General features: G+C 44.3%; 3 protein-coding genes and 2 long non-coding RNA genes across 7 annotated transcripts; 4 read left to right on the plus strand and 1 right to left on the minus strand.

Annotated features, from left to right (window-relative positions):
• The first annotated feature begins 240 nt into the window (after positions 1–240).
• LOC106394353 (mediator of RNA polymerase II transcription subunit 33B-like) lies at positions 241–12337 on the plus strand. 2 transcript variants are annotated; one of them, XM_013834924.3, is made up of 9 exons: positions 241–410; positions 507–617; positions 761–1087; positions 9926–10245; positions 10353–10444; positions 10702–11056; positions 11338–11548; positions 11769–11883; positions 12019–12337. In XM_013834924.3, the coding sequence occupies exons 3-9, from the start codon at positions 765–767 to the stop codon at positions 12217–12219; spliced, it is 1617 nt and encodes a 538-aa protein (XP_013690378.2). In that variant the 5' UTR covers positions 241–410; positions 507–617; positions 761–764; the 3' UTR covers positions 12220–12337. The 2 variants fall into 2 exon arrangements, with proteins under 2 accessions (XP_013690378.2, XP_048610532.1); XM_048754575.1 differs by lacking the exons at positions 241–410; positions 507–617; positions 761–1087 and adding exons at positions 2258–2413; positions 2510–2620; positions 2776–3055.
• A 5423-nt stretch (positions 12338–17760) lies between these two features.
• Positions 17761–20282, plus strand: LOC125585470 (mediator of RNA polymerase II transcription subunit 33B). The gene is made up of 3 exons (XM_048754569.1): positions 17761–18445; positions 18651–18857; positions 19081–20282. Exons 1-3 carry the CDS (start codon positions 17776–17778, stop codon positions 20184–20186), a joined length of 1983 nt encoding a protein of 660 aa, XP_048610526.1. The 5' UTR covers positions 17761–17775; the 3' UTR covers positions 20187–20282.
• A 168-nt stretch (positions 20283–20450) lies between these two features.
• On the plus strand, positions 20451–22187 carry LOC106394356 (protein PALE CRESS, chloroplastic). 2 transcript variants are annotated; one of them, XM_022702133.2, is made up of 7 exons: positions 20451–20658; positions 20722–20795; positions 20865–21059; positions 21150–21236; positions 21330–21380; positions 21523–21747; positions 21835–22187. In XM_022702133.2, exons 1-7 carry the CDS (start codon positions 20571–20573, stop codon positions 22069–22071), a joined length of 957 nt encoding a protein of 318 aa, XP_022557854.1. In that variant the 5' UTR covers positions 20451–20570; the 3' UTR covers positions 22072–22187. The 2 variants fall into 2 exon arrangements, with proteins under 2 accessions (XP_022557854.1, XP_013690385.1); XM_013834931.3 differs by having other exon boundaries at positions 20452–20658; positions 21568–21747.
• Positions 22150–23041, minus strand: LOC106394365. Its single transcript, XR_001278837.3, has 2 exons — positions 22712–23041; positions 22150–22607 (listed from the first exon to the last, which is right to left on the minus strand). It is a non-coding gene; the product is annotated as an uncharacterized LOC106394365 (long non-coding RNA).
• A 254-nt stretch (positions 23042–23295) lies between these two features.
• On the plus strand, positions 23296–24434 carry LOC106394363. Its single transcript, XR_001278834.3, has 2 exons — positions 23296–23454; positions 23774–24434. It is a non-coding gene; the product is annotated as an uncharacterized LOC106394363 (long non-coding RNA).
• The last annotated feature ends 1031 nt before the right edge of the window (positions 24435–25465 follow it).

Raw genomic sequence — 25465 nt, forward strand, 5'->3', positions numbered from 1 at the left:
TGATGACAAAAATATATTTTCTAAACAAGTAACAGGTACTAACAAGTCATGTAGCTAAATTTTTAATACTTGTTACTACATAATACTTGACTAGATGACGACAAATATTTAAAAATCAAGATACATACGAAACAAGTAATAAGTATAAGAAGAGTAATGAATATTTGTGTCTAATCCTAAATGCAAGTAATAGAAAAAATAAATATGAATAAGTATTTAATAGATAATGTAACAAATATTAAGTAATGGAGCAAGTAACAAGTCTCCCTTCCCTCACCAGAACTCGCTCACCTCCTCGTCTCCCACATCTACTGGGAAAACCACACTCCTCTTTCCTGGAAGCTTCTCGAAAAAGCTATAACCGTCAGCATCGTCCCTCCTCTACTTGTTCTCGCCCTTCTCTCCCACAAGTAAGCGACTGATTTTCGATTTAAATTTTCTAGTAAAGCTTCCTGATTATCACAATGCCTCTGTAATAGTTAGTACTTTTGGTATGGATAATTTAGGGTAGTCCCTAACAGAAAGCATCATCCCGCAGCCTATAGGCTCTATTTGGAACTCGTAAAGAGACATGCACTCTCCCTCTTGCCTCAAATTAGAGGATCAGGATATCACAGGTTCGTTCCTTTTCTCAATTGATGTTTAAATGTTTCACTCACTCATATCCTTTTTTTTTTTTTTTTATCTGAGCAATCATAATAGACCTCTCTTCTTTTACGTCCCACAATGCTTACTCCTATCAAAATTTTGAAATGAACAGGACAATGAATTCCATCGATGATATCCTCCATCTTTCTGAAATCTTTGGTTTACCAAATCATGAACCCGGAAGTATTCTCCTTGCTTTTGTCTTCTCCATTGTCTGGCAACTAGTTGATGCTTCCCTAGACGATGAAGGGCTTTTAGAACTAACTTCTAATAAGAGCTCTAATTGGCCCCACGACATGGAAATTGATGGGCTGCTTAAGAGAAATGACAACCATGGTCTACTAGAGAAAGCCAACACTGAAATGGCTATCACCCTAATCCAATTTCTTTTGCAGAATGAAGTAACTTCGAGGATTCTTCACCTGGCTAGTCAAAACATGTACGACCTTTAACTGCACCCCCTTATTTTTTTCTCTTGTCCTGGACTCTGCTCGCTTGGTGAAAAATAATTGAAATGTAACAACTTCTTCACATCTTTCTCAATCAAGCCCTCTAACCTTTCTCTTTCTCTCTCTTCAGGCCAACCCATTGGGAAGATTTCAGTCAGCGTTTCAGAGTGGGGACTGGAAATTGTCCCTAAGATCAAACTGTTTCTGTGGAAGGTTTTCCAAGGAGCATTACCAGTGGGAGAAAGATTAATCTCAAGGAATATAGCCGGTGATCCAAAATGCGTGCGATGCGGTCTCACTGAATCTATCCATCATCTACTCTTTCAATGTGAGTTCACTCAAAGAGTATGGGCACTAGCTCCCATCACCCCAAACGTTGAAGGTAGCGGATTGATAGACTTTCCTGTGGATTGGCCGAACTTGCTAAGGCTGAACTGCCTTCCTCCAATTGGCCTCACGTCTGCTCTACTTACCCCTTGGCTTCTCTGGTTTTTGTGGATTGCACGCAACAACCTCCTTTTCAACAAGAAAACGGCCTCACCAGAAGATGTCATCACCCGGGCTGTAGCGGCTGCGAGAGAATGGCTAAATGCACAGGAACCAACTGTCAACAACCCCCGAAGAAACTCTAGAGTGGAGACAACAGTAGAGAATTGCCACTGCTTACAAACAGACGCAGCATGGGGAGCAGACACAGGACTTGCAGGCCTTGGATGGACCGTCCAAAAGAACTCAGAGCGTTCAGAATTTGGTGCACACTGCTACTACGTGGCGTCTCCTCTGGTAGCGGAGGCACTAGCCATGCGCGAAGCAGTCCAGAAATGTCGAGAGTTGGGGATCCAACGCCTCCGATGTGAAACAGACTCAGGTTTGCTTGTCAAAGCAATTACCTCAAGGAAACCAAGTCCAGAACTTTATGGCATTATTTCTGACATTGTTGCCTTAATCTCAGAGTTTGAATTGATTCAGTTCAGGTGGATCCCACGGGAGAAAAACAAAGCTGCCGATGCTTTGGCTAAGAAAGCTTTGCGCCTTGAAACTATTGTATTGAACTCAACCCTTAGGGGTCTTTAAAGTTTGAATGAATGAATGAATGTGTTACAAAAAAAAAAGAATAAGTATTTAATAGATAATGTAACAAATATTAAGTAATGGAGCAAGTAACAAGTCTCCCTTCCCTCACCAGAACTCGCTCACCTCCTCGTCTCCCACATCTACTGGGAAAACCACACTCCTCTTTCCTGGAAGCTTCTCGAAAAAGCTATAACCGTCAGCATCGTCCCTCCTCTACTTGTTCTCGCCCTTCTCTCCCACAAGTAAGCGACTGATTTTCGATTTAAATTTTCTAGTAAAGCTTCCTGATTATCACAATGCCTCTGTAATAGTTAGTACTTTTGGTATGGATAATTTAGGGTAGTCCCTAACAGAAAGCATCATCCCGCAGCCTATAGGCTCTATTTGGAACTCCTAAAGAGACATGCATTCTCCCTCATGCCTCTAATTAGAGGTTCAGGATATCACAGGTTCCTTCCTTTTCCTCAATTTATATCGGTTTTGCTTAAATGTTGCACTCATACAGCCTTTTCCCTTCTTTCTTTTTTTTTTTTTGTCTGAGCAATCATAATTACTTTTCTTAGACCTCTCAATGCTTACTCCTTTCAAATTTTGAAATGAACAGGACAATGAATTCCATCGATGATATCCTCCATCTTTCTGAAATCTTTGGTTTACCAAATCATGAACCCGGAAGTATTCTCCTTGCTTTTGTCTTCTCCATTGTCTGGCAACTAGTTGATGCTTCCCTAGACGATGAAGGGCTTTTAGAACTAACTTCTAATAAGAGCTCTAATTGGCCCCACGACATGGAAATTGAACACTGAAATGGCTATCACCCTTATCCAATTTCTTTTGCAGAATGAAGTAACTTCGAGGATTCTTCACCTGGCTAGTCAAAATATGTAAGACCTTTAACTGTACCCCTTATTTTTTCTAGGGCAAATCTCCAAAATAGCATATTTCTAAGTTTTTTTTTTTTTTTTTTTTGTAACACTAAACTTGCATTAATTTGAAAGAGTTTAGGCCCTGTAGGGGGCTGTTACAACAGACGCATTTAACAAGGCTTGCTTTGCCAGAGCATCAGCTTCCTTGTTATATGTACGTCGAATCCAAGAGATAGAAAAATGTTCAAAAGCCGAAGACAAGCTGATAATATCAGCTAAGATACCATACAGTTCTGCGATCGGAGTCCCTGATTTCAGAGCGTTGAAGAGGATTAGAGAATCCGTGTTGCAGTGTAGCCTCCTAGTGTCCCTGGCGACACAGTCCGTCATTGCCTCTCTCAGTGCTAGCCCTTCCGCTACGAGTGGGGAAGCAACGAAGTAACAATGTGACATTCGTTGTGTAGTGGAGTTGTCCTCTCTGATGGTCCATCCTAATCCCGCTGTTCTCCGGTCTGCTTGCCACGCTGCGTCTGAATATACCACGGTTGTGTGCGGTGGTCTTGTATCTCTAGGTAGAGGAGTCGGTGTAAGGGTTGGAGTCTTGACCTGTTCAGGGAGCCATTCCCTTGCTGCGCTTATGGCCGATGAGATGACTTCCTCGGGTGATGACTGCTTGTTGTTGAAGATCAGATTATTGCGCGCGAGCCAGATACCCCAAAGAATCCACGGAGCAAGTTGCCCTGAAACCCCCGAAGGTGGGAGACACTCTAGAGTACACAGAGAATGCCAGCAGGAAGCTAAATCTACCAGTCCTCTAACATCAACACTTTGTGAGAAAGGAGCGAGGCTCCATACTTTTTGAGCGAAGTTGCATTGAAGAAAAAGATGATTGGTAGATTCAGAGGTGTTACATAGATTGCATAGGGTCGAGTTTGTTATGTTGCGGGCAGCAAGATTGCTTCCTACCGGGAGTGCCGCACGAAAGACCTTCCATAGAAACAACTTGACTTTCGGGGCAGTTTATATCTTCCAGATATCTCGAACCCAGTTGATGTCAGTAGCCAGGGGGTCTTCTAGATTAGCGTTTTGCTCCTTCAGGGCCGTTTCATATCCTGAGCGAGTCGTGTACTCTCCAGAGGTGGTGCCTAGCCATATCAGTTTGTCCGGAGCCCCGGTTTTACTTGGTTTCAGGCTTAGAATGGTCTCTTCCTCCTGCGGTAAAACTCGTCTAATTTCCTCTATGTTCCAGTCTTGCCTGTTCGATTGGAGCAAGTGACCGACTTTCATGTTTAGCTGCGCAAGAGGAGGTGGTCCCATTGGTCGTCTCTTTTCCTCAAGACTCAGCCATGGCGCTTCCCATATGTTGATAGATTCTCCGTTTCCAACAACCCAACCAGTGTTTTTCAGTATGAGGTCTCTGCCTATCATTAGCCCTCGCCATCCATGTGACTCCACAGCTTTGTTTGATGCTTCGAGGAAAGATGAATTTCCAAAGTACTTCCCCTGCAGAATGCGACTGAGTAGGCAGGAGGGGTTATGGATCAGTCGCCAACTCAGTTTGGCCAGGTAAGCGTCATTAAAACTCTCAAAGTCCCTGAATCCTAGGCCTCCTTTGTCCTTTGGTTGAGTCATCTTAGTCCAGGAAACCCAATCAATCTTTTTCTTTCCATCTTTGTCGTCCCACCAAAATCTTGTTACCGCTGATTGGATTCGAGTGATGAGAGATTTTGGGAGCTTGAAACACGTCATGGCGTGGGACGGGATAGGAGAAAGGACACTGTTGAGCATCACCATTTTACCCGCTGCGGATAAGTGCCTTTTCGACCAACTGCTTGCCTTGATCTTTATTCTGTCCACTATGGATGTGAAAAGATCCCGTTTTCGTCGACCAAAAACCTCGGGTAAACCAAGATATTTCCCGGTGCCACCTTCTTTTTGGATTTGTAGACAGTCCTTGATCTGTGTCTTGACGGAGTTTGGCGCTCTTCGAGAGAAAGTAATGGATGATTTGCTGGTGTTGATCGATTGACCGGCTGCTGTCTCGTAGCTAGTCAAGATCGATTGCAAGGCGGTTGCATTTTCCGGATCGGCCTTGAGAAAGAACATTGTGTCGTCCGCAAAGAGAAGGTGATTTATCCTCGGACTCTCATTTGCCACTCGAATGCCGGTCAGCCAACCAGCTTCTTGAGCTCTATTACAAAGTCCCGAGAGCACCTCACTACACAAGATGAAGATGTATGGTGAGAGTGGGTCACCTTGTCGGATACCCCTACTCGGTTTAACTCTTCCTCTAGGCGAGCCGTTGATGAGGAAGGCGTAAGTAACAGAAGAAACACATTCCATGATCCATGAGATCCATCGATGATGAAATCCAAGTCTTTCAAGAACAAGCTGGATAAACTCCCACTCCAATCTGTCATAAGCTTTACTCATATCCGTCTTGACAGCCATAGAGACCCGCTGCTCCGCTTTAGAGGTTTGGAGGTAGTGGAGAACTTCATGGGTGATCAAGACATTATCTGCAATTGCTCTTCCCGGAACAAAGGCGGATTGAGTTTCTGAGATGATGTCCGTGAGTAGAGGTTGCAGTCGCTTTGTCAAGATCTTAGAGATAATCTTGTAGTAGACGTTGCATAATGCTATCGGTCGATAGTCCGTGACTGCTTGCGGCCCAGTAACTTTTGGGATGAGTCGGATAAAAGTCGCGTTAATCTTTGCTGGGAGCTTACTGGTTTCGAAAAACTCTTGCACTTCTTTGACAATATCAGTTCCAATGGAATCCCAATTGGACTGAAAGAATCCCGAGGAGAATCCATCCGGACCTGGTGCTTTATCCGCATGGATTGAGTAGGTAGCTGCTTTAATCTCCTCAGCGTTTGGTATTGATATCAGCCTTTCATTCTCCTCCGCTGATACTTTTGGTTGCAAGGCAAGCTCAACTATTTCTTTTCTTTCTCCCGGGGAACTTGTGAAGAGGTTCTGGAAATACCGGACAATCACTTGAGCGATCTGCTCCTCTCTATAGACTGGATTTCCCTCTTCATCTTCAATGACAGAGAAGCTGTTCGCTCTTTTCCTGTTCTTTGTGGTCGCATGGAAAAATCCGGAGTTCCGGTCTCCCAGCCTGAGCCAAAGCAGTCTACTCCGCTGGCGCCAATAAGCTTCTTCGGCCTGGTATGCGCTTTTGAGTTCGGTGGTGATTTTGTGGATCAGTTGGACGTCATTGACGCTGCTGGTTTGGGCTTCCTCCAATTCTAGCTTCTTTTGCGAGATCACGAGTCTGCTATTTGTCTGCTTCGTCTTGTTCCATTTGGAAATTGCTCCTCGTACTAAAGTGATCTTCTCCGAGACTGTCTGATGTCGAGCTTCAGACCATACAGACTTAATAAGCTCTGTTACTTCCGGGTTATCCTTCAGCCTCCTATCGTATCTGAAGATGCCCTTGTGTTTCTTATTTCCCGGTTCAAAAACAGATATAATCGGCTTGTGGTCTGATCCCTCGTAGGGGAGGTATACACATCTTGCTGTCGGGAAAAGCTCTGCCCAGCTTGTGTTTGCAGCTGCCCTGTCTAGACGGCAGCGGACTAGATGGTCTCCACGCTTGCCCCGCCAAGACAAAAAATCCCCTGAGTGCGGAATGTCAAATAGGTCTCCCTCCGCATAGAAGGTTCTCAAGTCTGAGAATGATCCTTCTGGTCTTTCGGTTCCTCCAGTCTTCTCGTCGTTGTTGAGTAGGTCGTTAAAATCGCCAGTGATGAACCATGGTTGGTCTCTAGCATTTGATAAATCTATCAGCTGGTCCCATATCGCTCTCCTCTTGATTCTATCAGTGTCCGCATACACAAAAGTCGCATAAAAAAATTTCCCTTCAACTTCCATACAAGTATCCAGTACATTAGTTGTAACATCTAGAACTTCTAGCTTGATTTCCTGTTTCCAAATTAGAGCGAGGCCTCCTGCGCCATGTCCTGTCGGAGCTACTAGTTCATAGTACTCATAATTCAAGCTCTCCAACTTCTCGAGGACAAAGGCGTTGGGGTTTTTTGTTTCCATAAGGAAAATAATGTCCGGTGAGATTTCTCGCGTGATCTCCCGGAGCCTCTGAACTGTCCAAGGATTCCCCAAACCTTGGCAGTTCCAGCTCGCAATTTTTAAGGAACGGGAGGTAACGGATTCTGAAAATCCGTCTTTGTCCTCTTTTTTCCTCGCGGTATCATGTTACATAATGGTTGGTTATCTGAGCTGAGTGGAGTGTCCTGGCTAACTCCACTGGACCGGGTGCCTCCAGTTCTATTAGCTTGGTTTCGACGAGCTGTTGTCTGTTTCAGCGTCGCATTGATCTTTCGGCAAGCGGTTGGTTTTGGCTGGACCTTTCGCTTGCGGCTGCTTGAGGCTACAATAGCTTTTGGGCTGCTTTGTATCGTTCTCTTTCCAGGGGGGCGTCCTGGCTTACGTCCTGATCTCCTGGCACTTTTTCCAGAGGGGGAAGGTCCAAGTCTCAGTAATGCAGGCACTCGTTCAGGGCTGGTCGGTCGCTCCATCTCTGCTACCTGTTGCGCTTGGTTAGCTAGGGCAGCATGGGCCAAACTTATTGCAGCTTCTTCAAGTTGTCCGGTTTCCTCTGCTAGTCTATAGCGCTCTTTCCTTGCTGCACTTTCGACCGGGTCCACACATGAGGCGTATTTGGTCATGACTTCTCGAATTTCTCCAATAGCTTCTTCCATTACTTCCTCGGGTATCTCGGCTTGTGTCTTCTGTAGAGGAATCCCTCTATCAGAAGACCTGGGGTCAGCTTTCGCACCGCTTGATGCTTCTCTTTCGCTCTCCCTTACTTCCTTTTGTTTCCCGTATTCCCTGTGTCTATCTCCAATCATGGGGGGAGATCGTGGGGTAAGATCATGAGTGGTCTTCTGTACTTCTCGGTACATTGAAGTGTGAGACTTGTATGATTGTGTTTGGCGCCCTTCCGCTCTTCTATGCTCGTGAGGAAAGAGTGGACTGCGTTCTCTGCTTCTGTATTCTGAATGTCCTCTTGAGTAGCTGTTGTAGTTTCTGCTGCCTCCTTGTCTATAGGGTTCTCGTCGCCGATCATCGCGGTATGTCGCTTCGCGGTGATCACGAGAGTCTCGTGGTCCCGTATCTCTCCTAATGGTTGGGTTGCGAAAGACAGAGTCCTGTCTAGTAGGTTGCTTTGATCTTCCAGGGGAGCTTGCAGATTGTGACTGGGCACTTTCCTTACCCATAGCTTCTTGGAGCTGTCGTTTCTCTGCTTTTGCTTGCAGACAGTCCCTCAGTTCATGGTCTAGTCGAAAGCATTTCGAGCAGTGTTTCTCTAGCTTCTCGTAGACAAGGTTGGCTGTTACTTCATCACCGTTTGGATACTCCACCACTGAGCTTGTGAGGAGCGGGAGTCTTCCATTCACTTGTACCCTCATGCGTACGGTAAGTGAGGTGATGTCCGCTTCCTCGAAAATGCCTATGTTGCTTCCAAGAGTTCTAACCGTGTCTTCAGTCCAGAGATGTACGGGAATCCCCTGAATTTTTATCCAGAATGGAATGAGGGATGGGAAGTCTGGGGCAGTAGTCGGTCTCCATCGTTCCACTATAATCATCCATTTAGCAAAATGGTAGGGTCTCTTGTCGAGGATGTTGAGTAGATCCTCCTCGTTTGAGAACTGAAACTGGAACATTCCTTGTCCAAGATCAGCTCCAATTGGACGGGTTTCAGTGCTCCATTTCTCTGTGAAGAAAGGTATTAATGACCAAACTTTTTGAGCCGATGGGTTGGTTACTCGGCCTATTAACGTGAGTGAGTGTTTCTGGAGTAGGAAAGCATTTTCCGGTTCTTGGACTTGAACTCTAGCCTTTCGGGGAGCCTGGTAGTCATCGGAGACGAGTCCTTTGCCTTTCTCTGCAGTCGAAAGTCTTCGGCTTTCCATGGTTAACTCTCTTAGTTGTGTAGGTGGTAAAGAAAGAGAAGTGGTAGTGGAGCTTTGTGTTTGAGGTTAGGGTTATGAGTTGTGAAAGGTGGTGGGGGTTACAGGTCTGGTTTGCAGAGATATTGAGACCAGTCGTCGATTCTTATTACGTTTCCGTGGGGTTGCTCCGGTGAAGAGACATCGGAACTGCGGTGGTGGCGGCGGTCCCTCCGACCCGGGTCGGGGGAAGAACCCGGGGTGTAAGGAGCAGGGGCGGTGCTTTGTCCAGTGGTTTTATCTAAAAGCGGAAAGCAATTTGAAATCTTCAGAAAAGTTCTTTTACTTTTTACCAAGGTTGGTAAGAATCAGATTGCGTCAGAAGGGGAGGGAGCTACGGACTGGCGGTTAAGTTTATATCACAAAAATAGCACTCAAAAACTAAAATGACCAAAATAGCACCTTTCTAATTTTATCCTTTGAAAATTTTAATTTTTTTATTTTTCAAAATTTGAAATTTTATCCCCAAAACCTCATTTCTCAACTCTAAACCCTAAACTCTAAACCCTAAACCCTAAACCCTAAACTCTAAATCCTAAACCCTAAACCATAAACCCTAAACCCTAAACCCTAAACCCTAAACTCTAAACCCTAAACCCTAAACCCTAAAATTTAAACCCTAAACCCTAAATCTTAAACCCCACCCTTTAACTCTAAACCCTAAGTTTGTGACTTTTGATAAAACATTAAGTGCTATTTTTGTGACTTTTGATCTTGAGTGCTAGTTTGGGAACAAAAACTTGATTTAATGCTATTTTTGTCTTTTTCTCTTTTTTCTATTGCTCGTCTGATCCTTATCATCCTGGACTTTGCTGGCTTGGTGAAAATATGTTTTTTTTTTAAAATAAATTGAAATGTAACAACTTCTTCACATCTTTCTCAATCAAGCCCTCTAAGCTTTCTTTCTCTTCAGGCCAACCCATTGGGAAGATTTCAGTCAGCGTTTCAGTGTGCTGACAACCAAATCATTGGTAGTGAGGAACTCGAAACATATTAATCCAGAAGCCCTTACATACTTGGCCTCTCATACAAGTAAATTCCTGGAAAGGGAGAGCAAGACAATCCCACGAGGAGAATTCCATGCGCTTCTTTCCTCTGGTTCTATCTTAGCATTGACTAGTCAGCATCATGGGACTAGCGGTTCTGCACTCTGGCTGCCCATTGATCTTTTCTTCGAAGACATAATGGATGGAACACAAGCTGCAGCGGCCAGCGCTGTCGAAAATCTAACTGGTGCTAGTACATTTATCTCTATTTGTCCTTCTTGCATTTCTCCTCTCGTAAATATCTACATACCTATTATTATGTGCTTTTATTTGAACATAAGAAAATATCTGCAGGTCTTGTAAAAGCACTGCAGGCAGTTAATAGTACAACATGGCATGATGCCTTTCTTGCTCTATGGCTAGCAGCCTTACGCCTTGTGCAAAGGGTAAGGATCTATTCTGAGCAACTACCTAAGAATTTTAAGCTCCTAGCCTCCTAGAAAAGGTTGTTCTTGTCTTAGGGCTTCTAGGAGAATCAATGTCTGCGCTACTTCATGGATCTGAAATAAGTAGTAACATATGTGAAGCACCAAATTACGTTTCACAATAAAACTTATACAAGATTCATAATTAGAAGGTCATATAGTGACAATGTTGCGCCTTATGCAGTATCTTTAATTGACCAATATGTTGTAATTTGAAGGAAAGATATCCAATCGAGGGTCCTGTGCCCCGCACCGACACTTTTCTTTGTGTATTGCTATCCGTCACTCCACTTGCTGTTGCCAACATCATTGAAGAAGAAGAAAGTCAGTGGATTGATCAAAGTGCATCTAGCCCAAGCAACCAGTGGAAAGAGAAAAAAGGAAAATGCCGACAGGGATTAGTCAATAGCTTACAACAACTTGGTGATTATGAAAGCTTGCTGACACCACCCATTTCGGTACAGTCGGTTGCTAATCAAGCTGCTGCTAAAGCAGTTATGTTCATTTCCGGCATTACAAATGGTAGTGGATCTTACGAAAATACAAGCATGAACGAATCTGCAAGTGGCTGCTGTAAGTAAATTTGCCATCTACTCTCTCAATGTTATTTTGCGCCAGCATTCTGGTTTTGAACTCTCACCAAGAGTGCGGTTTTCCTTATTAACTCGGAAGTTGTTTTTTTTTCTCTGTGTGTTTATCTGCTCTGGTTTTATGTGGTGTTTTGACGGTTTCAAGTTATTCATTTGGGTTGTTTATTAGTAGTCTCTCTGTCCCATTATTGTTGGCTTGTTATTCTTTATCATTTTGAACTTTTAGCTTTCTTGTTGAATGTGATTGGTTTGTAATTGGCACAGCTGGTAACATGCGCCATCTGGTAGTGGAAGCTTGTATCTCCAGAAATCTGTTGGACACATCTGCATATCTCTGGCCGGGGTTCGTAAATGGGGGAACCAATCAAGTGCCTCAAGGTATCGCCGGAAATGTTTCTTGTTGGTCTCTAGTGATGAAGGGTTCTTCTCTAACACCATCATTGACAAATTCACTAATCACAACTCCAGCTTCTAGGTATGTTAAAATCTATGATCGATCTTTGTTTATGTTTCTCTTTAGGTAATTGGTTAAAGGGGGTATTAGTCGGAGAAACATATTTTATAGCAGTGCATGTTTTCTTACCTAGATTATCGTCTGCTTCCAAGACTCCATAAGCGGAGCTCGCCTTTTTAGTTAACTTTCTCAGTTGTAACTTGTAAGGCAACTGAAATTAATCACATTAATATGATGGAAGCTTAGCAGAGATCGAAAAGATTTACGAGGTTGCAACTACTGGTTCAGAAGATGAGAAGATAGCTGCGGCTTCTATTCTCTGTGGGGCATCTCTATTTCGGGGTTGGAGCATACAGGTATGTTTGGCATTTCAATTCTGTATCTGTGATCTGCATTTTCTAGATAGTTCTCTGTATTGCAAATTCCACTGAGATCTTCTTTCTGGAGCCTCCTCATCTTTTATGTTTGACCCTTTCTCTGATTAATTTCAGGAGCATGTTATCATCTTCATCGTAACTTTACTCTCGCCTCAGGCGCCAGCTAATATTTCTGGGAGTTATAGCCATCTTATCAACTGTGCCCCATTTCTTAACGTTCTTCTTGTAGGGATATCACCCGTAGATTGTGTTCAGATTTTCTCATTGCACGGTGTGGTAGGTTTGTTGACTTTAACCTATTTTCATGTTCTTTAACTTATGTTACCTGACAATAAATAAGAAGGTGCTTCTTTCGATCAAATTGTATTTATGGTGTTGTTTGTCAGGTCCCTGTTATGAGATACTTTGAGAAATAGAAATGTTATTGATCTGAGAAACGTTCTACAAGACTTGAGAGAATTATATCCTGGGATCTCTCCTTCCCTTTACAACTTTGATCAAACCTCTTGATTCCTCTCACGTAACAACTCTCTCTCTCTATAAATAAAAGACGGAAAGCAAAAGCACACATCACGTGGGCCGTTAGCCGTTAACTCCAGCACACCAACGACGTTTATTCCTCATACCTCGTAAAGCATCCATTCAAGACGTCACACGTGACACGTCCCCATCCTCCAAAGATTCCTGTTGATCCATCTGATTCTTTCCCTTTCTCTTTCTGCCGTACGTGTACAGTATCGGAGGGCGTCGAGCCTCAATGCTAACATTACTCCCCGCTGCAAAATTGACCTTGTCCTCAAGGTCAAACTCCGGAAACTGCCCTTGAATCACTTTCCTCCATTCCCAGGAACTCTCATAATCTGGTAACCTCTTCCACCTGATCAAGACCTCGTCCTGTCCCGATAAAGGACTCACGCGTGTTCCCAACACCGCTTCAGGTTGTACTTCCAACACTCCCTCTGTGGATAGCTGAGGAGGAAGCGGAGCAACCGGTTGCTCCTCCCCAACCGCTTTCTTCAGCTGAGACACATGAAAGGTGTTGTGAATCTTGGTACCTTCAGGCAACCTGAGACGGTAAGCGACTACCCCTACCCGAGCAATCACCTCAAACGGTCCATAGAAACGGGCAGATAACTTCTCATTCATCCGTCGTGCTAGTGTCTGCTGGCGATAAGGTCGAATCTTGACGTATACCCTGTCGCCTACATCAAAAACCACCTCCCTTCTATGCCCATCCTCATGTTTTTTCATCACCTGTTGCGCTTGATGAATGTGTTCCCTCATTGTGGCTAACATCTCATCACGTTCCAGCAATCTAACCTCCAAATCTGCATTTGCCGTTGAACCTTGCTCATACTTAACCAGAGCCGGAGGATCCCGACCATAGACAGCTCTGAACGGAGTCATCTTAATGGCGGAGTGGAAAGATGAATTGTAGCATAGCTCCGCCCAAGGTAAGAACCGAGCCCATGCTTTAGGCTTGTCACTAGTAAAGCAACGCAGGTAAGTTTCTAAGCCACGATTCGTAACCTCGGTTTGACCATCTGACTGGGGATGGTATGCTGTGCTCATACACAAGGTAGTACCAGACAAGCGAAATAACTCCTTCCAAAACTGGCTTGTAAACACCTTGTCCCTGTCAGAGACAATTGTCTTTGGAAACCCGTGCAACTTGATGACCTCTTGTACAAACAACAGCGCTACTTCAGTCGCCGTGAACGGGTGACGGAGCCTGATGAAATGGGCGTATTTCGACAGCCGATCGACCACCACTAGTACCGCATTATACCCCTCAGATCTTGGCAGCCCTTCCACAAAATCCATAGCCACGTCCTCCCAAATTGCTTCCGGAAAACTCAACGGTTGCAGCAACCCCCCCGGAGCCAACGTAGAATACTTATGGCGTTGACACACCGAGCAAGCCGCTACATAGCGCCTGATATCTCCCATCATTCCCCCCCAATAGAACATCTCACTGACCCTTCTTTGAGTGCGCTGCACACCCCCATGTCCCCCCATTCGTCCATCATGTAACTCTTGTAGAATAACTCCAATCAACTTAGATTCCTTAGGTATCACCAACTTTCCCTTGCGAAGCAGTCTCCCCTGAACCAACGTGTAATCAGGATGACTCGTCGGGTCCGTTGACACTTCCTGAATTAGCTTCTGTAATGACGCATCTCTTTGCAATTCTGCTTCAACGTCTTGGAATTGGATTGCAGTAGGGACCGACAGTGCCATCACTTCTGCGCCCACTTCCCTTCTTGACAAGGCATCTGCGGCCTTGTTCTCCAAACCCGGTTTGTAATGAATGTCAAAATCAAATCCCAGCAGCTTAGATAGCCAGCGCTGATACTCCATGTTGATTTCCCTTTGTTCCAAGAGGAATTTTAGGCTCTTCTGATCTGTCCTCACCACAAACTTCCTTCCCAATAAATAGTGACGCCATTTTTGGATTGCGAATACAATTGCCATCAGCTCACGCTCATACACTGATTTCATTTGCTGGCGCTCAGATAACACTTGACTGAAGTATGCTATCGGCCGCTGTCCTTGCATCAGTACCGCTCCCAACCCCTTCCCTGAGGCGTCAGATTCCACCACAAACTGTTCTTCAAAATTCGGGAGAGCTAGTACCGGAACGGTTGTCATGGCTTGTTTGAGCTTGACAAAAGCTCCAGCTGCGCTCTCATTCCATCCAAACTTATCCTTCTTCAAGAGGTCTGTCAATGGCTTCGCAATAACTCCATAACTTTGCACGAAACGACGGTAATAACCAGTAAGACCAAGGAAACCCCTTAACGCCTTGATGTTTCTTGGTACTTGCCACTCAGTCATAGCTGCCAACTTTGCAGGATCAGCCTCCACCCCATTCGCCGAGATGACGTGTCCAAGATACTCAACGCTGGAACACCCAAACTCACATTTCTTCCGGTTAGCATACAACTGGTGCTGTCTCAACTTCTCCAGTACCAATCGTAAGTGCGTCGTGTGCTCTTCATGATCCTTGCTAAACACGAGGATATCATCGAAAAACACTAATACAAACTGCCTCAGGTACGGTCTGAAGACTTCGTTCATGACAGACTGGAACGTCGCCGGCGCATTCGTAAGCCCGAAAGGCATCACCAAGAACTCATAATGCCCATCATGCGTTCTGAATGCAGTCTTTGGCACGTCTTCAGTCTTAACTCGAATCTGATGGTAACCCGCTCGCAAGTCCAATTTTGAAAATACCGTTGCTCCTCTCAGTTCGTCCAACAATTGATCGATCATGGGAATAGGGTAACTATCCAACACGGTCGCCTTGTTCAAAGCACGATAGTTAACACAGAACCGCCAACTTCCATCCTTCTTCTTCACCAGCAAGACGGGACTAGAGAACGGACTGATGCTCTCCTGAATTATTCCTGCTTTCAGCATTGCAGTCACCTGTCTCTCTATCTCCTCCTTTTGCGCGTGTGGGTACCGAAAAGGCCTCACACTGATTGGATCACTTCCCTGCGTGAGAGTAATCGCGTGTTCTCTATCTCTCGGAGGGGGCAACCCCTGAGGTTCCTCAAACACCTCCCCAAACCTCAACAAAATCTTTGCGATAGGTTTTGGAACCTTCTTCTCCTCTTTAGCCTGAGTACCCAACTCACAACACTCCACTAAGACACTCAACTCTTGTTGCTCTAGCACCTTCTGCATTGCCTTCATAGACACCTCTGAACTACAAATGTCAGGAACTCCCTGCAACACCACCACTCCATTCTCCACTGGAATCTTCATTGTCTGTAATTTCCAGTTCACCCGCATTTCCCCCAGCGTTTCTAACCACTGAATCCCCAGGATAATATCCACATTGTTGAGCTCCAGAGGCAAGAAGTCAGATGTGATGGAATAATCCTGCATCGTTAGCGTCACGTTCCTACACACTCCTCCTCCACGCACTGGTTTTCCCGACCCCGTAATCACCCCATAGCTCTTGGTTTCCTCCGCTTCAAGCCCCAACTCCTTCATCAGTCGATGATCAACGAAATTGTGTGTCGCACCACTGTCAATGAGGATGATCGCCTGATGGTCTCTCACCGCACCACGTAGTTTGATGGTTCTTGGTGACGAGATGCCCACCGCTGACTTCACTGACAGGGCCGCGCATTCTGCAAACTCCGTTGCCTCCTCTTCTTTATCGTCCTCACCCTCCGACTCTACTTCTTCTCCCACCTCATCTTCTTGGATCACCAACACCATCAACCCCTTGTTAGGACAATCTCTTCTTGAGTGAGACTTCCCTCCACATTGGAAGCAAAGTCCCTCGGCTCGATATCTAGCGTACTTCATCGGTGAAAGTCGACGAAATGGTGCTCTTCCCTTCTCCGCATTATTAGGGTTCACAGCCACCGTCCGTTTCTCGATCTGACTGTTCTTTTCGGACCCTTCCGTCGTTTTGGGCTTGAAATTGGAATTGGGCCTAAAACCATTTCCTCCGGTAGACCCGCCCCGGCCCACAGAAGTCGCAGAGCCCACTGCACTCCCTCCTCGCGTACTTTTTCCGTTCACTGCCTCCACCGTCGGATCTGCGTAATTCGTCCAATCTTCCACCAACTTAGCGACACTCATCATCTTGCGAAGGGTTCTTGGCTCCATGAGTTTAACCCCTGCTCGAATCTGTGGCTTCAAACCGATCATGAACGCCGTTTCTAAGATCGCATCTGGCACCTCTGGTGCATTTGTGGCTAGAGAGATGAAATCCCGGCAGTACTCCCTAACGGTCCCCTCCTGACGCAACGTCATCAGACGTTCACGTGCTGTCGTCTCTTGATTCGTCGCAAACTGCTCGAGAACGCGAAACTTCATCTGTTCGCAACTCTCGAATGGGTTTCGATCGCGTTCCCAGCGATACCACAACAAAGCTTCCTCATCGAAACACATCCTCACCACCCTCATCTTCCTCTCCTCCGAGAAATCCTCCAACTCAAAATACTGCTCAACACGTAACACCCAACTCTCCGCGTTTTCTCCGTTGAAGAGTGGGATCTTCAGCTTACGCATATTCTCGTCGTGTCTTTCCTCCGTTTGTAGCCAAGGACGGTCGAGTGGACTCAGTGAGTGACCTCTTCCGTCCCCGCCTCTCGTAACTGCCTCCGATCGCGATCCCGATCCTCCAGCACGAAAGAGACCGCTACGTTCTTCCTCTGTAGCGATCTGTTTTCCCGGTCGCTGGACGGTATGCGAGACCTCTTCCTCCTCGTGGTGTCGCAACGACGCTTGAAACAAAGCGGCAAGCTCACCTTCCTCGTTTCGTCATCTACGTTCAATCGCTGCTCCAACCTCTCCAATATGCTCATACGATTTCGGATCTCAGTCACCGTACCCTTGAGATCCTCCATCGTACTCTCCATTGTTCCGATCTTACTAACCTCCTCTCTCAAGTTCTCCACCACCGCCTCGACATCAGATTTCTTTCCTGGCGCCATCTCTTCCCAGTAAAGAAAATAGGCTCTGATACCAAGTTGTTATGAGATACTTTGAGAAATAGAAATGTTATTGATCTGAGAAACGTTCTACAAGACTTGAGAGAATTATATCCTGGGATCTCTCCTTCCCTTTACAACTTTGATCAAACCTCTTTGATTCCTCTCACGTAACAACTCTCTCTCTATAAATAAAAGACGGAAAGCAAAAGCACACATCACGTGGGCCGTTAGCCGTTAGCCATTAACTCCAGCACACCAACGACGTTTATTCCTCATACCTCGTAAAGCATCCATTTAAGACGTCACACGTGACACGTCCCCATCCTCCAAAGATTCCTGTTGATCCATCTGATTCTTTCCCTTTCTCTTTCTGCCGTACGTGTACAGTATCGGAGGGCGTCGAGCCTCAATGCTAACAGTCCCCTTGCTAGCTGGTGCTTTGATGCCAATCTGTGAAGCATTTGGCTCTGGCATTCCGAACATCACGTGGATTCTCCCAACTGGCGAAGTAATCTCCTCTCATGCTGTTTTCTCCACTGCATTTATACTTCTTCTAAGGTTATGGAGATTTGACCACCCACCACTAGATTATGTCTTGGGAGATGTTCCGCCGGTGGGCCCTCAATCAAGCCCTGAATATCTTTTGCTAGTGAGAAACTGCCGTTTAGAATGTTTTGGAAAGTCCCCAAAGGACCGCATGGCACGTCGAAGATTTTCAAAAGTCGTAGATATCTCTGTGGATCCCATCTTCATGGATTCATTCCCCAGACTGAAACAGTGGTATCGGCAGCATCAGGAATGCATGGCTTCGATTCTATCTGAACTAAAGACCGGAAGCCCAGTGCATCACATTGTTGATTCCCTACTTAGCATGATGTTCAAGAAGACAAATAAAGGTGGTAGTCAGTCACTAACTCCATCTTCAGGAAGCAGTAGTTTATCTACTTCTGGGGTGGACGACTCTTCCGATCAACTCAAGATACCTGCATGGGATATCTTGGAAGCGGCCCCGTTTGTGCTTGATGCTGCTCTTACTGCCTGTGCTCATGGATCACTCTCTCCCCGGGAATTAGCAACAGGTTTCTCCATCCTCCTGAACCTATAGAAATTGACACCTTAATAAAACCAATTTTGACAAGGGGATCACCTAAATCTGACGGTCACCAGCATTATATTACATGCTATCTTAGAGCCAACTCTATTGATGCACAATAAACTATGTTCCAAAAAGCAGCTAATACTAGGTGGGGCATGATCTAAATCTGTCCCTTTGACTTCTTTCAGGTCTTAAAACCCTTGCCGATTTTCTGCCAGCAACACTAGGAACCATGGTTAGCTATTTTTCTTCGGAAGTAACACGAGGTCTGTGGAAGCCAGTTTCCATGAACGGAACTGATTGGCCTAGTCCTGCAGCAAATTTAGCAAGCGTTGAGCAACAGATAGAGTTGATCTTAGCAGCTACTGGCGTTGACGTCCCAAGGCTTCCAGCAGGTAATGCTTTTTCTTCTCGCTCACGACAATATATATTCGCCGGTTCTGTGATTTTCGCATATATACGGTCACGGCAATCCCTGACAACATGTTCCCGGGGGGTCTTTGCGTAGCCTTATACCTATAAACAATTTTCATATCTATAAAATTACACGGTAGAACAAGTGAAAACAATGATTACGCTGCTTAAACTCTAATTGTTGAAACACCTCCGTCTTTGCAGATGGAATCTCTGCGGCTACACTTCCCTTGCCTCTCGCTGCACTTGTCAGCCTCACTATAACCTATAAGCTCGAAAAAGCAACAGAGCGCTTCCTTGTGCTTGTCGGACCGGCCTTGGACGCCCTTGCTGCCGCTTGCCCCTGGCCCTGCATGCCGATTGTGACATCGCTGTGGACCCAGAAAGTGAAGCGCTGGAGCGACTTTCTTATCTTCTCAGCGTCCAGAACTGTGTTCCACCACAACAGCGATGCTGTTATACAGCTCCTCAGAAGCTGCTTCACTTGCACTCTTAGTCTAACGCCGACCTCCCAACTCTGCAGCTATGGGGGAGTGGGCGCACTCCTTGGCCATGGATTTGGGTCTCTTTACTCTGGTGGAATCTCAACAGCTGCACCAGGAATCTTGTACATAAAAGTGCACCGATCAATCAGAGACGTCATGTTCCTGACAGAAGAAATTCTCTCCCTTCTGATGTTCTCTGTGAAGAGCATCGCCACCACGGAGAAACTGAAGAAAACGAAAGATGGTCTGAGGTATGGGGTTGGACAGGTTTCACTCTCTCAGGCGATGACGCGTGTTAAACTGGCAGCTTCACTGGGAGCCTCGTTGGTGTGGATCTCCGGTGGCCTGAATCTGGTTCAGGCTCTGATCAAGGAGACATTACCATCTTGGTTCATCTCAGTTCACGGAGAAGAAGACGAGTTGGGAGGTATGGTACCGATGCTAAGAGGCTATGCGTTGGCCTACTTTGCAATCCTGAGCAGTGCATTCGCTTGGGGAGTGGACTCGTCATCTCCTGCCTCAAAACGTCGGCCAAGGGTTCTGTGGCTGCATTTGGAGTTCGTGGTGAGTGCTTTGGAAGGGAAGATATCGCTAGGTTGCGACTGGGCCACATGGCAAGCTTACGTAACTGGCTTTGTGAGCCTGATGGTGCAATGCACGCCGGCTTGGGTGCTAGAGGTGGATGTGGAAGTGATAAAGAGGCTAAGCAAAAGTCTGAGGCAATGGAATGAGCAAGACTTGGCTCTCGCTCTACTATGTGCCGGCGGCCTTGGGACTATGGGTACAGCTACCGAACTCATTGTCGAGACTTGCCATCAACTTTAGCTTTACGTCTCTCTCTCAACTCATGGGTTTATATCGAAACTGTGATCATCACTTGTATTTTTCAAATTAGCGTATGTTATATAACATTTTGAGTAACATCGTTCGCACAATCCACTACTAGGCGGGGGCTTAAATTGTGAAGTAGGAAACTATAAATGTGGTAGATTGATTATATTACTCTCACTACGGCCTAAGGTGGTTTAATTTGAGAAATTGAAACTAGTAAGGGAAGTAAAATGTGACAGATTACATTAACGGGGGTATTATTTGAGAAATTTAAAACTAAGGGGAGTGAATGTGATAGATAATAGACTCCGACTCGGGTCGGGTTAAAGTTTAACATTTAGAAGAGGATTACGGAGGCGGAGTCGAAGCTCGAGGACCATGGCGTCGACGTCGTTGGTACTAACGATAGCACCTCCTCTGTTCAGTTCCGCCTTGAAGAAGAAGACGATGACTACAGAGCCCTCAGGTCTGTCCTTCCTGCTTCAAATCAGTTCGCTCTCTTACTAAATTCTACGGTATGATGTATCAGTAAAATTCAGAAGAAGATGCTCGGGGAAAGAAGAAGTGCTTCTAGAAGGAATGCCACCGGAGTATTATGATGATGTATGTATGTATGTATGTTGGTGCCTTTTTGTTGTTTGAATCTGAATTTAGAGTTTTTGATGATGACAGGAATGGCAAGCTCGGCAGAGGGAGAAGACGAAAGAATTGCGGCGGATGCAGCGGGAGGAAGAAGAAGAGGAAGAGAGAAAGATTGAAGAGTACCGTGAAATCGGTTTGAGGTTGAAGGAATTTCCTGAGGAAGACTTGAGGAAAGCTAGAAAGCTCGTCTCCAGCTTCATCACTGCTGCTGAGGAAGTCGAAGAGGTTAAATACTCTAAAAAACTAACAGAAACATCAAGTAGTTAGCAGTTAGATTTCATCTCTGATTGGATTATTAGGATAATTTTGTTACAGAGAATTGAAGAAGCTGCTGAGAAAGGAGAACTGGACGAGCTTGTTCTCATGATCATATGGAACCGCCTTGACCTCGCTCGCCGTGATGTAAGAAGATACATATATTCCCTGTCACCTGCGTTTCAATTTTTGTTTTTGCCTAATCAGACATGTGTGGTCTTGTATTGTGTCCTCCTTCAGGACGAGAAGGACGCTATAAGAAGTCTTGATCTCTTGTATAGAAGAGTCGAGGTATGTTTTTCTGTTTTTCTATACAAAATCTTGCTTTAGTTGCTGCTGATGCTACACATCATTTAACTTTCGAAGCTGTCCTGCTCTTCGTGATCCTTGTTGTGTCATTAAACTTTTAACTTAGAATTAGGTCTCCCTCCAGGTAATTGGGTTGAAAGTGAATCCTTATATATTTGGCTCATTTCAGACAGAGATCTTAAAACGGCAAGCAAGTCCTGCGATGAAGCTGCTGAATGATCTTCTAAACATGCATGATGGCTTTGGAGACGATGCTTGGCTGAAAGACTGCAGAAAACGAATGGCTGAGACATTCCCACGGGAAGACCCCTTCAGCATTCTAATGCCACCCGGTTTCGACATTGATATGGTGCCTCCCTTTTGTCCTTTTTTCTTTTCCTTGTTGTCTTGCTTACCTTAGCGCCAAAAAAATGAATCAAATACACTGTGTTTGCAGCATCAAGGACCGTTACGGTCGCTCGTTGAGACAGACAACACCCTTCTGAGAGTAGACTTTGTAAGAGAAGTTGATGCATTGCTGCATGAAGTGAGATTAATAGAGGAAGACGAGGAGGAAGCTGGTAAGAAAGGAGACCCTGAAGCGATAGCACGTAAGTTGAAGCAGCAAGAGAAGAAGCGAACCATCCGTCAAGTTGAAGCCCTTCTTGATTTGGCCCTCAACTTGAAGTGGTAGGTTAGGTACCAAGAGTTGTTTGTAAAGAAAATACGATACTAATAGGATTGCGGGAGCATCATGCTTTTTCTTAAGGAATATTGGTCAGATCAAAATTTTACCCGCATTATTCTGCATGATGAGGGCTTGGAAGAATTTTCTGTGGACATAGTTAAGCTCCACCACAACACTTTTTTCCTCCGTTTGGCCTCCCACGATGCACTCCTAGCTACGTAAAATGATCTTTTTTTTTGGTCAACTGAAATTCTATATCATACACGAGGAGGGAATACATTGTGAAATACATAACCAGAGAAAGAAGAATAAATCCAAAGACATAGCCCTATGTAAAGGAAGCATTCATAACAAAACCGACAATGCAAAATACCATAGTAAATAAAATTTGTTCAAAAGGAAAAATACCATATTAGGCCTAAAGACCGAAACAAGTGAGAGTTTTTTTTGGAAGGATCTGTTCCACTTGGATTGAGAGGTAAGGAAACGTTTATGCTCCTTGGCTTTTTGAAGTATTTTTTCTGTTTATCTGGAAATCCACTCTTGCAGAGAGAGACATGAAAAGCAGTTATTTACTCATCTTCTAGTGAGTCATCATACATAACATACTATTTCATAAGATTGTGTCCCAAGATATTATATTTACCTTTACTGGAATCGTGGCATATGTGTCTTCTGCCAGTTGAAGTTTATTGGGGATTTAATAATGGAGTAAAGAATCACTGACGACAAAACCGAAAATAATTTGTTGATTTACGGATCCAGGCATGTGGCATTAGAGAGGTCATGACTAGAGAAACTTGAGAGAGACGGAAAGTAGTAAAGGGTGGTGTGAAAGCTAGCAGGAAAAACACCGACGTGATGTGGCTCTAATTTAGAAAAGAGATAGGCTAGTAGTGGAAGTAAAGGGTTGTTGACGAAGTGAGTATATATATATGATATGTTTTTCTTCTGGAACCAGAACCTCAGAAATAAAAGCATAATAAAAAATAAGAGCTTTGAAACCAACTAGAATAAATATCTATATATAATAGCAAACCCAATTTTGATGCTAGATGACCTAATCATTTTTTTATAGGAAAATAAAATTTAAATCTAACGGCTTAGTTTAACAATATTTTGTAATGTAACGGACCTGATCATCTCTTATTTATAAGATCAGACGTCATCAATCTCTTTCACCAAAAGGCGTCTCAATCAACTGCCCTCTGAACGAGCACCCCTTATACATCCGCCTCTTTGCAAAGGACACCTCATTTGCCTCCTTTCGGATTCAGCCCGTCTCTAAAATCCATCTATATATTGAAGTTTCAGATTTCTTATCCCTTTGCATATTCCATCATCATTCTGTCCATTTACATTGTCCATCATCCTCATCCAGTTTTAGATGTAAGAATTTCTCTCATACAGTTCATCACCATCGTAGTACATGTATTTGTCTTTGGTTTTTTTACTTCGTTTATTATCTGGAAATAAATCAATCCAGTGTTCGTTGTTTTATTTAAAGGGACAGATTTTCAAAAAAAAATTAAATGTTTGGTACTGCGTGGGAGGAGATGGAGTGAATCACGTATTCTTTTTGGCCGAAGAACAATCTATGTTCTCAGATTACTTATAGATTTCAACTTATTTTGTCTCTGAAATTGGAAAATTCCCAAGTTTTTCTTACTGCAGTTGATTAAAATGTATTTTTACTTGTATGGTCCAGCACAGCCTTAATAACATCCATAAGTGCATCACACACGCGTGTGCCTTGAAGTGGAGAAGTTTGGAGTTGGAAAAGAAGTAGAGAGACTCCAAAGGTGTGTTTCTATGGGAACCTGATCTTTATGATGTCACAAATCATTAATTTATAAATACAAGCATAATCTATTCATAATAGAAGGTACGTATTAATGTAAATTTCATGCTTTTGAGTTTTGAGTGATTAAAAGATTTCATATAGTTGTGTTGTTCTGTTCCTCAGAAAGAAACACTGTAAAAACAGATGAAGAAAGAAACCAACGATGAGTTCATAAAAAGTTGTGATTATATTTTTTAGTTTCTTCAATCTTGTAACATGTGAAAGAAAAGCCTTCACGGAGAAGCAGAGAGAAGGACGAGTAAACGTCCTGGCAAAGAGTAAATATAAGGTTTTCCATTGTTAGTTTATTATAATTGAGTTTGGTATGATTAGATAATAATTATAAAGTAACTGTAAACCCAATAGGTGCATTTGTAAAGTCGTGAATTGTTTGTAAAGTCGTGACTTGTTGGAAGAGTCACAAGTAGTTTTCTTTACGGTTACTTAAGAAATCTATGTAAGTCATGTTGTCTTATGTAAAAAGTGTCAACAATAAAAGATAAATTTTCCAAATGTATTTTGTTCTCTTTATTTTGTCCAACATTCTTTACGGCCGCAAGTCTCTCCCGTTTAACAGACACGTAGTTGATATTGAAGGTTCCTTGATAAATGAGGTTGGTGAAAGGTTGCAATGGATTATACCTAAAGCTCATTAGTTTGCTGTGTTCACATTATTACAAGGCAAGGCAATGTCAAAGATTAATCCCTAATTGCTTGCTCGATTAGATACCCTGAAACTCCAGACCAAAGAGGAGAAGAAGTAAGTGAATTGTTTATACGCTGCGGTGTCTTGTTATATGATACGAAAAGCAACTTACTAGAAACTAACTTCTCCAAAACTCTGGAAGGGATCCTCCCTCTGCAACATCATGTGTGAAAGTATATGACTGAAGGAGAATGACCAGTCCAATAACTTACCAACTCTCCCAATAACATCAAATTCAAAAAACCAGTTCTATATATTGTCATCAAGTTCAGTATATGACTGAAGGAGATGTAACACGGTGCTGGAGACAAGCCTTGCCGTTAGAGATCCATCGCCTCTCTCTTATGGTCGCTGTGCATCGGATCCGAGAGGCTTTGATGTAGAGAAGAGACGCACGTACGCGGAGCCATCACGTAGAGCACTTCCGGTGCCGATCACCAAGTCATCATCTCATCGGAGGAGGGTCCGAGATCCTTGCCGTGCCGCCGGAGCCTTTATCAACTCTCGACGTAGCCGTGATCATAACCAAGAGATGCGGAGGAGGCACGATCTAAATTGGAGTTGCGGCGTTTAACACCAACCACCACCATCGTTAACCGTGAGACATAGAAGGGGAAAACCATGTCACCGGAGAGTCGTTTCATGATCACCGAGTTTGAGCCAGCCACCATCATCAACCGTAGTCCAAGCCGTGTAGCAGCTAAGTGTTATCTTCTTGTTACTTGTGTTACAAGCAACATATTTAGCTTAAGCTAAATGTTTCATGCGTAGGAAACATGCAACTTTGGATGTTATTATTCTAAAACCTAAGCGAGCTTTGTTGGGCGAGGCATTTTCCCATTATCTCCGAC

The sequence above is a fragment of the Brassica napus genome, chromosome C4 (assembly GCF_020379485.1).
Source record: "Brassica napus cultivar Da-Ae chromosome C4, Da-Ae, whole genome shotgun sequence".
Taxonomy (NCBI): domain Eukaryota; kingdom Viridiplantae; phylum Streptophyta; class Magnoliopsida; order Brassicales; family Brassicaceae; genus Brassica; species Brassica napus.

Bases quoted from the DNA above. Each gene is read 5' to 3' on its own strand.
- LOC106394353 (XM_013834924.3), top strand. From the start codon at position 765: ATGAATTCCATCGATGATATCCTCCATCTTTCTGAAATCTTTGGTTTA. The intron at 11,549-11,768 runs GTATGTTAAAAT...ATATGATGGAAG, and splicing joins ATCACAACTCCAGCTTCTAG to CTTAGCAGAGATCGAAAAGA. The intron at 11,884-12,018 runs GTATGTTTGGCA...GATTAATTTCAG, and splicing joins TTCGGGGTTGGAGCATACAG to GAGCATGTTATCATCTTCAT.
- LOC125585470 (XM_048754569.1), top strand. From the start codon at position 17,776: ATGCTAACAGTCCCCTTGCTAGCTGGTGCTTTGATGCCAATCTGTGAA. The intron at 18,446-18,650 runs GTTTCTCCATCC...GACTTCTTTCAG, and splicing joins TCCCCGGGAATTAGCAACAG to GTCTTAAAACCCTTGCCGAT. The intron at 18,858-19,080 runs GTAATGCTTTTT...CCGTCTTTGCAG, and splicing joins CGTCCCAAGGCTTCCAGCAG to ATGGAATCTCTGCGGCTACA.
- LOC106394356 (XM_022702133.2), top strand. From the start codon at position 20,571: ATGGCGTCGACGTCGTTGGTACTAACGATAGCACCTCCTCTGTTCAGT. The intron at 21,237-21,329 runs GTAAGAAGATAC...GTCCTCCTTCAG, and splicing joins TTGACCTCGCTCGCCGTGAT to GACGAGAAGGACGCTATAAG. The intron at 21,748-21,834 runs GTGCCTCCCTTT...CTGTGTTTGCAG, and splicing joins CCGGTTTCGACATTGATATG to CATCAAGGACCGTTACGGTC.